Source organism: Equus przewalskii, chromosome 25 (assembly GCF_037783145.1).
Source record: "Equus przewalskii isolate Varuska chromosome 25, EquPr2, whole genome shotgun sequence".
Lineage (NCBI taxonomy): Eukaryota > Metazoa > Chordata > Mammalia > Perissodactyla > Equidae > Equus > Equus przewalskii.
In genome coordinates, this window is record NC_091855.1 from 711,735 (window position 1) to 727,399 (window position 15,665).

Sequence of the window (15,665 nt, forward strand, 5' to 3'; positions counted from 1 at the left end):
ATATAAACTCAGAGATTCATAATTCCTGAGCTCTCCTTCTCCACACCTAGCTGTAAGTACAGGTATAAGCATACGGCTCTCACCTTGTTGCTCAGAGGAGAACGTGGTATGGGGATCTAGTTCTACCACATTACCCTGGATGCTGTTATTGCTGTGTAAACTGATTTCTGATCCAGACGTCTGGTATTTCTGCAAGCATATATGCAAGTAGGGTAACACTAGAGACCTTTCAGTGTTTTGGACTTAACACTCCCTTTATTACATACATGATACTATGCTATACTCTAAACACTTGGTTTATTTCACTTAATATATCCTGAAAAATCAATGTGAGAAAATTTTAATTGAGCAATAAATTAGTATATCTTTAATCAATGATATTTCAAGAATATTTTGAATATCCTACAAAAAAACACTACTTAATAGGCCATTCACATAAGTATATAATTCTTCAAATATTTAGTGTAAAAGTTACCTGAAGTTAATACTTGCTACCTTATTCTTAGATTTTACTAATTTTTCCCCAATTGCAATTTCCCTATATAATGAGAATAAGAAATCACCTAAAACCGTGATCTTCTCTGCTGACAAGGAAGTTCAAGTATAATTGTGGATCACTGGTCTTAATCAAAACTTCTACATAAAGAACAAATTCAAATGCTTTGGGGGAAAAAATAACAGCATGAGTTAGACATTTTTCAAAAGCAAGCCAAAATAAGCCAGATAGAGAAAGACAATCTCTGGATGACTCCAGTCACATGTGGAAGTTAAACACGTGGACAACGAGACCAGATTAATGGTTAGCAGGGGAAACGGGGGTGGGGGTGGGCACAAAGTGTGAAGGGGTGTACCTACAACATGACTAACAATAATGTACAACTGAAATTTCACAAGGTTGTAAACTATCATAATCTCAATAAAAAGCTTTTTTAAAAAAAGCAAGCCAAATAAAACAATATAAATATTCTCAAATGCAAGTTTTCAGTTCATATACAAGTGTTTTGAGAACTATAAGAACAATCCAAACATTCTCTGGAAATATTTCTTCTCCTTGATTATCAGGTAAAGTAGTAGCTTTGGGTCAAAAATAACTGACAGGTTAATTTAAATTAATATATTTGAATACGTATACTGATCAATTTTGGTAAATGGAAGAACTGTCAGTAAATTTTAGCTTACCTGTTTAACTATTGCCTAATAAAATGCAAACTCAGAAGAATTATTTATATATACCTATACACACATTATATAATATATGATATATAAATATAGCTCTTATGCATATATTTAATATCAGATAACAGTGTCTTAGAAAAAAGACATATACCTCTTATGTATATATTTAATATCAGTTAATGGCATCTTAGAAAACAAGGCAAGGATATAAACAAAAATAAATAACTAACTGTTAGCTCAGGGTAATGAGATTATGAAGAATTTCAGGGGAGGTTTTTGTGCCTTTCTCTATTTCTCATGCATTCTACAATAAGGATACTGTTACCACAATCTAACTTGTTTGATTTTCCAGTCTTTTTTTTAAATAATAAAAATTCAGTAAGGTCAAGAGCACAAACTTAATACACATAAATATGTATATGTAAATATATATATGAAAAATACATACATTATATACATTATAAATATACATACATACATTATACTTCTATCTTTCATATACATATATTATACATATACATAATATATATATATTACACATACATACACATATAGAAATATATCAGAGTGTGAGTGTGTGTGTGTGTGTGTGTTAGAAGATAATGGAAGAAAAGAACCCATTTACAATAGATACAAAAGACATAAAATACCTAGGAAGAAATTTCAGTGTCCAAGCATATATGAAGAAAGTGTTAAAACATTACTAGAGGACACAAAAGGAAACCTGAATAAATGGAAAGACATCAGGTTCTGGGATGGGAAGATTCATTCTAAAGATGTCAACTGTCCCGAAAATAATTTATAAATTTAATGCCAATAGGATTTAGTCAGGGAAGGGAAGAACCTGGACAAGGTAATTTTAAACATCTTATGTAAACAAAACAAACAATTCTGAAAAGAGAAACATCAAGGGCCTGGACCTTTCAGATATTACATTATAAAGCCTCAACAATTAAAGCAATGCTACTAGTAAAAAACTGGACAGACTAATGAAACTGAAAATCCAAAAGTAGACCCAAATATATGCATGCTCAGCATACAAAATGACATCTTGAAAACTGAGATTCATTAATCTCAATTGTGTCAGGACAAACTATGTGGCTGCCTCATATACAGCTAGATCCATCCCTCATACCATTCACTGAGTTAAATTCAAAACGAACTGAAGATTTAAATGCAAAATTGAAATCATTAAAACATTAAGAGAAGAAACACATCCACACAAATCGAGTCTGATCTTTGACAAAGGAGCAAAAGCAATTTAACGGAGAAAGGATAGTCTTTCCAACAGTGCTAAACCCACAGGACATCCACATGCAAGCAAATGAATCTAGACACTTTACACCTTTCACGAAAATTAACTCAAAATGGATCACAGACAAAAATGCAAAACATACGACCATAAAACTCCTAGAAGATAACACAGAAGAAAATCTTGGTGACCTTGGATTTAGCAATGAATTTTTAGATACAACACCAAAAGCTCGATCCATGAAACAAAAAATTGTTAAGTTGATTTCATTATTATTAAAAATTTCTGGGGCCAGCCCAATGGCATAATGGTTAAGTTCATGTGCTCCACTTCGGTGGCCTGGGGTTCCTGGTTCAAATTCTGGGCAGGGACATGGCACCACTCATCAAGCCATGCTGTGGCAGGCATCCCACGTATAAAGTAGAGGAAGATGGACGGGCACGTACATTAGCTCAGGGCCAATCTTCCTCAGCAAAAAGAGGAAGATTGGTGGTGGATGTTAACTCAGGGCTAATCTTCCTCAGCAAAAAGAGGAAGATTGGTGGTGGATGTTAACTCAGGGCTAATCTTCCTCAAAAAAACCTGAGTTTAATAAATGTTAAAAAAAAAAAAAACTGTTCTGCAAAAGACATTGTTAGGAGAACGAAAAACAAGCCACAGATTGGGAGAAAATATTTGCAAAACAAATATCTGATAAAGGACTTGTATCCAAATTATACAAAAGAACTCAAAATTCAGTAATAAGAAAACCAGTCAATTAAAATATGGGCAAAAGATCTACCCCTTCAAAGAAAATATACACATGGTAAATAAGCGTAGTAAAAGATGCTCAATGTCATATGCCATTAGAAAATTGCAAATTAAAACAACAACGAGATACACGACACACCTATTAGAATGGCTACAATAAAGAAAACTGACAATACCAAAGGTTGGCAATGATGTGGAGCAGCAACAACTCACTCACTGTAGGTGAGAACGCAAAATTCTTACCACGTGATCCAGAAATCACACCACTAAGTATTTAACCAAATGAGTGGAAAACCACATCCATACAAAAAACATACACATAGACATTTATAGCAGCTTTATTCACAATTGCCAAAACTTGGAAGTGAAGTAACCAAGTTGTCCTTCCATAGGTGACTGGATAAACAGTGATACAACCATACAATGGGATTTATTCAGCGATAAAAAGAAATGAGCTTTCCGCCATGAAAAGACATAGAGGAAATATATATTGCCAAGTAACAGAGGCCAATCTGAAAAAGCTCCATGCTGTATGATTCCACCTACACAACGCTCTGGAAAAGGCAAAACCACAGAGATAGGAAAATGATCAGTGCTTGGAGAGTGGAAGGGAGAGATGAACAGATGGAACACGGGATTTTTGAAGCCAATGAAACTATTCTGTATGAGACTGTAATGGTGGATTCATGTCATTATATATTTGTTAAAACTCATAGAACTGTATCACACAAAGAGAGAACCCTAATGTAAACTATGCACTTTGCTTAATAATAATGTGTCAACATTGGTTCATCAATTGTAACAAATGTAAGATGTTAATAACAGAGGAAACTGAGTACAGATGAGAAAGGAGGTATATGGGAATTCTCTGTACAACCTGTTCAATTTTCTGTAAACCTAAAACTGCTTTAAAAAACAAAGTCTATTAATTTAAAAAAAAAAAAGTAATTTCCTTGTAACAATGGCACAAGGGAGATCTCAGTACAAGTTAAAATCCAGAAGTCAAAAGAGAAAAGATAAATTTGATCAGGTAATATTTAAAAGAACAAAATAGGGAAATTCAAAAGATAAATGACAAACTTGAGGGGAAAAAAGTACAGTTTGTGTCTCCCTTATAAAAGGAGGGTATCTAGAAATTAATAATAAAGTTCAAAAAATGATAGAAAAATAAGCAGAACAGGGGGCCGGCCCGGTTGCACAGCGGTTAACTGCGCACGTCCCACTTTGGCGGCCCGGATTGCGCCGGTTCGGATCCTGGGTGCAGACATGGCACCACTTGGCACGCCATGCTGTGGTAGGCGTCCCATATAAAAAGCAGAGGAAGATGGGCATGGATGTTAGCTCAGGGCCAGTCTTCCTCAGCAAAAAGAGGAGGATTGGCAGCAGATGTTAGCTCAGGGCTAATCTTCCTCAAAAAAAAAAATAGGCAAAACATATCAAGCAAGAGTCCAGTTCCACTTCTATGAACAGCATGCAACCACAAAGGAGCACAAGAGAGAGAAACTGCTTGCCAGGCACTGGGTATTTCAAACTGATGGTTTTAGCACAAAAAAGTAGGATGAGAGATTGAAAGGCATTTTTTCCCCTCATGGTAATTTGAAAGGTACAGTTATGATATGGCATACTATTTAGCACAGTTCTTCAACATTCTAAATGTCATTACTGAAAATATTTGTAAAATATTGTATTCCACAAGCCATTTTTCCCACATTTTAAACAAAAATGAGGATGTTGCCTCTTCGGAATTCTACTTCCTTGACATTTATTTCTCCCCTCGATTTCTTCTTCCCATAAGTGTTGGTGATGTGTAGGATGCTCCTTGGATGACCTATGTTGACAACACCTAGACCTGCACTCAGGGGTTCCCATTCCTACAGCTGCTACTTGAGGCTCAGGTCTTCACCAGCAAACTCCTGCTTACCCTTTAAGACTCATCCCAAGTGCCACCTCCTTCAGGAAACCTTAACAAATATCCACCTTCATTCCAGACACAAGTAACCATTGCCTACCCTGTGGATCCTGAAGCCCTTATGCATACATTTCTACTATTTTACTTACTGCACAGTATTTTCCGTTTATATATCTGTCTCTGCAACAAAACGCTGACTTCCTAGAGAATAGAAGCCACACCCTATTCTGTTTTGCATCCCCAATGCCTAACAAGTTTCTGGCATATGGAAGGACCACGGGGATAATCTATTGGTGGAATTACTGTTCCATGAATCAGCACTGGTACAGCGGTAGGAACGAGATGCTGCTGCAGAGGACTTGAATGACACAAGCCCCACAGGCTAGCCAGTTTCCAGCACTGACAGCCTCTCCACATCTAAGGCCTAATTCTTTCAAAACCACCTTGTCATCACGTTGTCCAACACGGATCTGCCACTCCAGGATTTGTGGTCAAACTTGTCAGAGACAGTCTTAATACCCTCCTCCCCTATCCCTCAAAGAACCTTCTTTCTCTGTTTCTTTACCCTCATTTCTGGGTCAAAGACAGTCGTCAGGTATTCACTGTAAAACTAGACTAGTAAGCTTCCTGAGAACAAAGATCATATCTATTACTTGGACTTTTTGCTAAGCTTTTTATGACTTCACCCTCAAGATAGCCACCCCTTCTCTCTCCCAGCAAAGGGCTTCCAAGCTGCCCAACAGCTCTTTGGAATTCCTTCTTCAAAAGGACATCTTTTACCCCTTACAATTGGCTTCTTAGTCTACAGGCCTCAGGGTCCATGGTTGTCAGGATTTCTAAAGACCTTTCATTAATATATTACTGGTACTGGAACATTTAAAAGTGTCCCTTTGCCAAGTAATAATCACCACTTTTCACCTATAAGTTTTCAGTTTCCTGTAGTTTAACTTTCATGCAATTTTTGTCAGAGTCCAGTTGGAAAGGAGAAGGAAGAGGAGAGCCAAGCAAGGAGCAAAGAGAGTCAATGTCAGTGAAGGTCTTAGTGGGCAACAGACCTACAACAACGTTAAACTGGAAAGGTCCATGTAAACTCATGTCCCTGACAAGTTGCAGTTTCTAGCTCTGTCACCAAAGAGAATGCTAGACTTCACTCAGCGGGAGACTGCAGGAATAGACCCCACAAAGGCCTGAATCTCAGGCCTCAAGATTCCACAGCAGGGAAGTTACATTAGGATTCGCTCCCATGTCTGAGAGACACTCAGGCACATGCTGGGACCCTTTGTATGGCTTCTGCACTTACCAAACAGGCACAGAGCTACAGACTCCAGAAAAACATCAGCCTATGGAGGGAGGGATGCCAGATATTTTTAAAATCCCAGTGAGAACAGCAAAGATGAGCTTCTTACCTGTTAAAATCCTCTCCACAGACAGAATCAAAAGCAAACCGGTCCATTCTTTCTCAAGCAAAAACAGCAAGATTGGCTACAGATGTTCGCTCAGGGCCAATCTTCCTCACAAAGATAAAAAGACCAATACTATGACCATGTGGTTGTGTTCTGTCTTTTTTTTTTTTTTTTTTGAGGGAGATTAGCCCTGAGCTAACATTCACTGCCAATCCTCCTCTTTTTGCTGAGGAAGACTGGCCCTGAGCTAACATTTGTGCCCATCTTCCTCCATTTTATATGTGGGATGCCTGCCACATATAAAGCACAGCTTGACAAGCAGGGCTAGGTCTGTGCCCAGGATCCAAACCAGCAAACCCCGGCCCATCAAAGTGGAGCACATGAACTTAACTGCTATGCCACCAGACTGGCCCCACATCATCTCCTACTTTTATATACACTATCTACATGTTTCTATATCCTTTGCCATTCAAATTTTAGATCCTCTATGTGGGAAGACAGACGAACAATTTGTGAGAAATTGATGCCTACAAATATAATGTTAAAACCCTACAATATTTTAATGGATTGTGGTTGTTTACAATGAAATTAACAGATAAATAACAATAAGTGAATGGATACCCCCTGTACTTACAAGAGAACATGAGCAACGATGGCATTCACGTCAAACAAGGTATCAGTAGGGAACTCTCTGAGTAATACGTTGCCCCTATAAAAAAGTTTTAAAAAGCATTACAGAAATATTTCCTTGGAATTGAGCTTACTTGTCTAATAAACTAGGCAATCAGTTCTTTGATGTTAGAGCCTGTGTCTTACCCATTATTCCATGCACCTACCAGAGTGCTGGCCATAATACACCCTCAAATATTACTGAATATATACTCAATAAATATGTTGACTTTGAAAAGCTTTGCCCCTGGGCCTGGCAAAAAAACTGGAAAAAAACGTGAGTCCCAACGAGGCTTCCAAGGTTACCACCAACCTCCCTGTCACACACACAGATTCCTCCAATGAGCTTGGAAGGAGACAAGGAAAGAGAAAGAAGTGTCCTCAGCAGCAGGCCCCTGAGGAGACACAGTCTCTCCCAACTTCGGAGGCCATATCCCAGCGTTGGAAGAAAGGATTTCGAGAAATCTCAGGTAGACGGGCAGACCCAAGCGCAAAGGAATCTGTAACCAGGACATTGGCAGACCTCTCAAAACTAAAGTATGCTCATTTCACATCCACACATGGACCTGACATACCTACTCAGAACACTGAATTTGCTAAGCACTTATTTAAAGGCATTTGTAGTAGAAGTGTACATAAGATTCTCACGTAATATTCAAAACAACGCTGTGAGGTAGGTACTATTCTATAGATAAGGAAGCTAAAGTGCAGGTAACAAATCTATTACTTGGACATTTTGCTAAACTTCATGTAATCCCCACTGCATACTTTATTCTGGCTTAGTGATATTTTATATATTCAAATATATAGAGAGAGAAAAGTACAGCTTTATATTTGTCTCTCACACTCAAAAAATAGTTTACCTGAATAAATACGCTTTCATCAAATCCTTTTCCTTTCCACAGTATCTTGATGTTTCTTCTTTGACACAATTAACCTTTAAAAGATTATATTTAAGGTTTAGATTACATATCAAAAGGTCAAGTTTCTTGGCAAGGGAAACAAGAAATAAAATTAAACATTACAGTTTGTCTCCAGGTCAAATTTCCTATTTTATTTTTCTTTCTGATTTGTATCCTATAATTTGCTCACTTATTCAAATGCTTAAGGTAACCCAGAGAAAAGAACAGTTTCTACACCTAAGAGTTATATTTAACTATATCTAAGAGTTTACATTTAATTCAATCTTATGGAGTAAGTGGCAGGTAATCAGGTAGAAAAGGAAAGAAACAACTAAGGCAGGCCAAAATAATCATAAGCAAAAGCACAGAAGCGAAAGGTAGGTTGGGACTATGAAAACATCTCAGCAGCGGGAACATAGGTGTGGCAGAGACTGCCAGTTTCTTACCCAAAATCCATCCTCCCTTTTTGTTTTACTAACAGAACTTCACTAAAAGCAAGTCCTCCAGTAAAAGACTTTTCCAGACTCCCCAAGAGCTATGGATGGCCGAGCAGTGTTAGAAATCACTGGGTTGGTTGGGGCTGGCCCAGCAGAGGTTGAGTTCACACGTTCCGCTTCTCGGCGGCCCGGGGTTCGCCGCTTCGGATCCCAGGTGTGGACATGGCCCCGCTTGGCATGCCATGCTGTGGTAGGTGTCCCACATATAAAGTAGAGGAAGATGGGCACGGAAGTTAGCTCAGGGCCAGACTTCCTCAGCAAAAAGAGGAGGACTGGCAGTAGTTAGCTCAGGGCTAATCTTCCTCAAAAAAAAAAAAGAAAGAAATCACTGGGTGGGGATCTCAAAAGGCCCTTAAAAGGGAGTTGACTGATGACTCTTGCACTTTCCACTTCTTCCAGACAAAAAACAGATAAGACAGCTAGGTCATCAGCAGTAATTGTGGACCATAAAGCATTTTCAAAGAAGAAACCCTTGCTAAGGACGGTGAAACAGAAAGAATGGACGTGAGTCCCTGACGGTGTTCCAGCAGTCATAACAGCCCTTGATAGCTTATAATCTGGACTGTATGTGAAAAATACAAGGACAATTCTGGCAGCAACATGAAGAAAAAAATGGAAAGTAAGAGAGCACAAAGAAGGCGGATTAACAGAATATCACATGAGTATAGGTCAAGGGTGACTGGGACCTGAAGCAAAGCAGACAAGGCGAAGAGACTCAAAAGGCTTTTCACAAACACAGTGAGTAAAACTAAGACTGAGCATGTGTATGCAGCATGGGATAGAGGGGGACGGAAAGAGATCAAGAGAATGAAGAGGTTTCTAGACGGGGCAATGGGTAGCCACCGACATAACTTAACCAAGGCTCAGGCTGGAAGAACAACAGCGATTTTGTCTTGGACTTTGTAAACCTGGGGGGTTTTGTAAGTTTTTCGCTTTTGGTTTGGAGTTTTTTTGTTGTTGTTCAATTTTTTAATAGAGTTTGAGGAAGCAGAATGACAATTCTGGGGAAGCTACACTTGTTTTTAAAAAGCTACAAAAGGAGAAGTGATACCCAGAAAAGACATCAGGAATACAGAACTAGAATTAAAAGTCAGAATATAGCCATAAGCAAAAAGAGCAAATTTTAGTGTATGTAATTTTTTAGAGAATTTTAAAAAGTCAGAGCACAGGAAACAGTTGATATTATGACAACAGATTTGTCCATTCATCCATTCAACACATATTTAAACACCTACCATATGTTAGTCACTGTTCTAGTCTCTGGGAGTACAATTAAAATCCAAATAAAAATCTTTTATCTTTAGAACTTACATTCTAAAAGTAGAGACAGACAGTTAAAAAAACTAACAAGTAACATTAACTGCTATAAAGAAAAAAGTAGTAAGGGGGTAGTGAGTGACAGGGCATTTTAGATCAGTAGTCAAGGAAGGCTTCTCTGAGGTGACATTTGTGCAAAGAACTGAAATAACGGAGTGATGCATATAAATATATAAATATGTGGAAGAGAGGAGTTCTAAGCAGAGGGGGAAATGACTGCATAGGCCTTGTGGAAATAACACACCTAGCAGGTTCAAGTAACTAAAAGATGACCAGTATATGTCAGGGACAAACTGAGCACAGTGGAGGGACAGAAAATGAGATTAGCAAGGAAGGGAATGTGCACAAGAGTGAGGAATTTCTGTTTTACCCTAGCCATAATGGGAAGCCTTTCTGAGAGGGCAGCAATGTGATCTGACTCACCTGTGCAGAAGAGTTAAGTGGGACAAGAGTGAAAGGAGAAAGGCCAGTTATTAGAAGGCTGTGTGGTTTCCCATGAGAAATGATGACTGTTTGGACAAGGGGGCGTAAAAGTAAAGGTATGGGAAGTGGTCAGATTTGAGAAGTTTTGACAGTAGATACTAGAAGTTTTGATAGTGAGTAGGACGCACTGATGGATCAGTCCTGATAGAAAAGTCAAGGTTTTTCTGATATAGTAATATAGCAACACCAGCCTTCTTCTGGTATCACTTGCATGATAGATCTTTTTCCTTCATTTACTCTGAAGATTCCTGAAGCCTCTCTGATGCATTTCTAAATAGCACACAGTTGGGTTTGGTTATTGTACCCAGCTTGACAACATTTGTCTTAACTGGAACATTTAGGCCGTTTATATTCAGTGTTTTCTTCATCTATCTCTGCCTCCTGAAATCTTAACTTTTGCAGACAACCTCAAAATGCTACTTTTTCTGAAGTCTTTCCCGATACCATATGTGACCTTTTACCCCAACAATCAGATATGAGCTTTCTCTCCTTTAAATCTCTATCAGATTTTATTTCTATCTCCTTTATTGCAATGATCAAGTTCTGCTAGTTATCAAAATGATCGATGAATGTGTTTTATCCCCCATTTAAGATAGAAACTCTCCAAAGAAACAGACTTGCATCGCAGTCATCTCTCTATCCAAAAGAAGACTAAATATAGTAAGCTCATTTCAATCTCATAAACATTTACTCAGTATCTATTATGTGGCAGAGACTAAGCTAAGTACTCATGTCTGTCTTATTCACCAGTCTCCTTTCCACACAGCTTAGCATCCTCAACTGTAAAATCAAGAGTTTAAGTCATGTTAGTTCATAAAGGCAACACCCTGGGCATGAACCTTAATATTCTACTCCAGTTACTAGATAGAGAGTTACTAGGTACTAGTTTACTAGTTACTAGATAAACAGCACAATTGTAACAGGCCCTCCAGGACCAGTTCAACTGACCCCATCTTATCAACAGAGTAATTAAGAGTGGTTTTTCAGGAACTGAGACCCCTTGTCCAATTCAGGCCAGTTGGTGTGACCACCAACCCATCAAATGGGCCTGCAGAAATGCCCAATAAGTGACCTTTTTGACATCAAAGGGCTGAAAACTCCACCCTCAGATCACGCTAACACCACTGTTTTGTGAACATGCGTCCTATGGAGAGACAAGAAGCTTGACTACGCTTGTGCAGATCATCGATTAACTCACTTCTACACTTCAGACCACCCTTCATCCCACAAATCTTCGCTCCAAGCCCCGGACCAGGGAGACAGATCTGAGGCCATGGGCCCCTGTCTCCCTGCGGACTGATCTAGCAATAAAGCTGTTTTCTTTTCCCAAAAGCTGATGCTGTAGTAACTGGTTTTTTTAATGTGCATTGGCCAAGAGAACCCCAATTTTGGGCAGTAACATGATTATCCCTTTTCAGTGTCATATTAATCTAGTATTTCATTTCTAAATTTCAGTTTAAAATTTCATTCAAAGCTCCTCAGAGAAAAGTGCCATTATCATTCTAGAATATAATCAGTTGTTCAAAGTTAACTGAGACCTCTATACATACAGAATCGACATTAAAAATATATATATTTTAAGGTATTCAGCCATGACATAATAAGAAATATGTATTTGGCCTCTGCTCCTGGCTCCTGGCAGAGCTTCTAAACTCTTGTAATCTCCTGAGTGATAGGGGTGCTAGGAATATCTTTTGCTCTAATATTTTTCTTTAACACCAGTTCCTGATATAAGAGCTTCTAAAATCCTTGGAATCTCTGGGAGTGATAAGTGTCGTTCTGTATGCTAAGGAGATGACTGTTGGCTGGGAGCCCCAAGGATAGCTTCAGGATGGGGACTAGTCACCAGAAAGACAAAGGCAGGATTAGACCTTTGGAACTTTGAACAGCACCTCCCATCCTTGGGGCTGGAGATTGAGTTAATCACCAAGGGCCAATGATTTAATCAATTATGCCTACACAATGGGACCTCTATGAAAACCCTAAACAACAGGGTTTGGAGAGCTTCCAGGTTGGTGAACACATCCAAGGACTAAAAGGATGACACACACAAACTACAAGAGGACAGAAGCTCTTCCAGACCTTGCCTTATGCACCTCTTCTATTTGGCTGTTTCTGAGATAATCTTTATAATAAACCAGTAATAGTAAGTAAAGTTCCTGAGTTCTGTGAGCCCTTCTAGCAAATTATTGAACCTGAGGAGGGGGTTGTAAGGACCCTCAATCTGTAGCCAAGTCCTACAGAAGCTGTAACCTGGGGACCCACTAATTGTGATTGGCGTCTAAAGTGAGGGTCAGTCTTAACAGGACTAAGCTCTTAACCTGGGGGGTCTGTGCTCACTCTGGCTAGTTAGTGTCAGAATTTCTGGCTATGGAAAACTCGACGGTGTCAGAACTGTTCTATGGGAAGAGGGAACAATTTCCCTTTAATAGCCAAGGTTAGTTAACCTTCCTGTGCTTCCTGCCCTGGGAACTCCAGCTGCAGGGACCAAAAGGGACAGTAGCCATCTCTCAGAGGGGGAAGGCTATTGAACTAAGAAAGAATAAATGTACACATAAGTCAAGCAGACACTAATATGAAAGAATTTAATAATCACTGGGTTACTAATCATTCAGTTTTCTAGGTACAAATTCTAAGTTTAAACTAAATGAAAGGTTCATGTAGCTATCTAACCCATGATGCAAGTGGAAATTTCCCATAATACTCCATGGCAAGTTTGAACATCTTTTAAGAAAAAAATTAAATATGTAATTTCAAGCGGGGTTGCTTTAACTTTGTTCTAAAAATAAATGTAAGAAACAGCAACATAAGCAATTAGAAAGACTTAGAAGAATAGAAAAGAAAAAATTTCACAACCAGAGGCACTCACAGCTATAATATACAACTATGTACTGGGGAGCTTTGGGAAGAAAAAAGAAAAAAAGATTGGCAACAGTTGTTAGCGCAGGTGTCAATCTTAAGCAAAAAAAAAAAATTCAATTCAATTTCAATTACAGTACCTTAATTTTGTTACCTTAGTTTGTGCTAACAGAAATTTAATAAACAGTTTAATTGTGATATCTATTATGATAAATTTGTCAAGCAAAACAAAAAAATTCTAACTATAAGATTAAAAAATGACACCATAGCACAAATACAATAGTCTACAAAATAAACTTAAGTTCTAAGCTAAAGAATTTTAAATAGCTTTTTTTTCCTATATGTACTAATTTATACAATAACCTGGAACTATCTTTCTGTGTTTCTGTTTATTCTTATGAAAAAACTATTTTTCCAGTTTGGAAAAAGATGTGAAACAACGTAAGTCTTAAGTCAGACAGTTATAAAATCTTCGCCACCAACAATTTATTAACATAAATATCTTTCTACCTTTGCAACTGAAATTCCATAGTTCTGGAGAGGTTTAACAGCCTCATTCAGTTCTTCAAGAAATATAGAGGGACTTGGAGAATCTAAAATAAGAAACGATTTATGACTGTTTTATGACTTGTCCCTTGGAAAAATGAATTTTTAAAATTAAAGCCCAAAGCTGCAAACTGCAGAAGAAATATATTAGTTTGCCCAACTAGTATGCAACAACAACAATCAAGTAACTAAACACACCTGGTTATAAATTTTATACCCTTTTTCCCTATTGCCTCATTATTCTTATTTCTAACGTTTTTATCATGATGTATTTTAACTTTGTAAGTGACCTTAAAAACTTTCTAAAATAAAAATAGGGTAAAAAAATGTTTAATTTAAACCTAATGTTGGGCATTATTTTTCCAAGTTAAATACCATATACACAACATACGTGCACACATGCACAAAACTTTCAAAATGATTTTAAAATACCATTTTTAAATTACAATTATAAGAGAGCTAATAGAAATGTGGATTCATCTCACTTAATCCAAGAATAGTATCTTTTCAAGGCATGAAGACTTAAATAAGACCATTACAATTATTAGTTATGTTCAATAGTTATATTAATTCCATGTAATTAAAGGTACAGCTAAAGCAGAGCATTAAACTAAAGCATTAGTAATACTACATTTAAAGTTTAAAAACACTTTTGAGACATTTACATGCTAAAAATGTCACAAAGTATACTTTCGTAAATGACTAGATGAAATTCCGACATTATTACATTAATAGTTAATTCTTACCTAGTATTTATTATGGACCAGCCACATGAGTAAAGTCATTTAATCCTCAGAACAAATTTATAAAGCAAGTACTATTTTCTCATTACGGATGACAAAAAAGACACACAGAGAGGCTAAGTGACCTGACCAAGGTCACATAGAAGGTCAAGTGGCAGACTCAGGATTCAAAGCCAGGAAGGCATATTATAGTTTTGTAGCTTTATCACACATATTATTAATACTGACAATAAGTTCCCACTGAGCATATTGATTAAATAGCAACAGAAACATCACAAAAATCATATTAGAATATAAAAAATACTTACTGGCTTGACAAAAATAAGCTAAGGAGGCTTTTCCTGGTTGCAATGTATTGAAATACTTCTGAGGACTCAGTTCTGGTAGAGAGTCTCCCACTGACTTATAAAAAATATTCATCATAACAAAAGAGAAGCCAACTCTACATGCACTGAAACTGGAAGACATCATCAGCTGCAGCTGTACGCAGGGAGGAGTCTGTCTGTCTGTTCACTGTTGCGTTCTGCTACCCAGGACAACACCCGGCAAGAGCAGGTGTTCAACAAAGCTTTGCTGAATGAATTTGTTAAATAAATGAATGAAATAAAATCTGCAAAAAAAGAATAATATAGGGTATTACCTATATATTTGATTTTGCTCTTACTTTATTATTTCCTTCTAGTAAAAATTTGAGAGGGGATGAAATATAATATATAATTTATAATACGGATGATATATAATGACATTGATGTGATAATACTATTGATTTTTAATACTTGCAAAAGATATCAAAGCTATCTGGAAAGTGCAATACAAAGTATCTTAAGCTTAAGAGATATTTACTGGAAAATGTTAATTGTTCTAAAATTAATTCTCAAACATTATCCAATCCATTTTTAAATTGGGCATTTTACTCTTCTCTCCCTAGAGCAGATTTATAATTAATACTCAAGTAACTATTTAATACCATTAACAGGGGAGTGATACATCCAAAATACATATCTACTATGTTTACATTCTTCTTACTCTAAATTCCCTAGAAGACAGCTATTAAAACTACTTAAGAACATTTCTTCTAAATATCCTTTTTTTTAATGCTTAAGACTTAGATTTATTTATACAGCTTAAAAACTCAAATATCTTTTTCAACTCATATTTT

The 15,665-nt window shown here is 37.2% G+C and overlaps 1 protein-coding gene across 10 annotated transcripts in view; it reads right to left on the minus strand.

The window, feature by feature from the left end:
- TXNDC16 (thioredoxin domain containing 16) overlaps positions 1–15,665 on the minus strand; it is a 131,772-nt gene that overhangs the window by 108,027 nt on the left and 8,080 nt on the right. For all 10 annotated transcript variants that reach the window (XM_070593063.1, XM_070593061.1, XM_070593065.1 and 7 more), the window contains 4 exons: positions 14,815–15,116; positions 13,728–13,810; positions 8,023–8,096; positions 7,125–7,199 (listed from right to left, as the gene is read on the minus strand). In XM_070593063.1, the coding sequence (XP_070449164.1) occupies positions 7,125–7,199; positions 8,023–8,096; positions 13,728–13,810; positions 14,815–14,977 (395 nt within the window). In that variant the 5' untranslated portion in view covers positions 14,978–15,116. The remainder of the gene's footprint in view (positions 1–7,124; positions 7,200–8,022; positions 8,097–13,727; positions 13,811–14,814; positions 15,117–15,665) is intronic.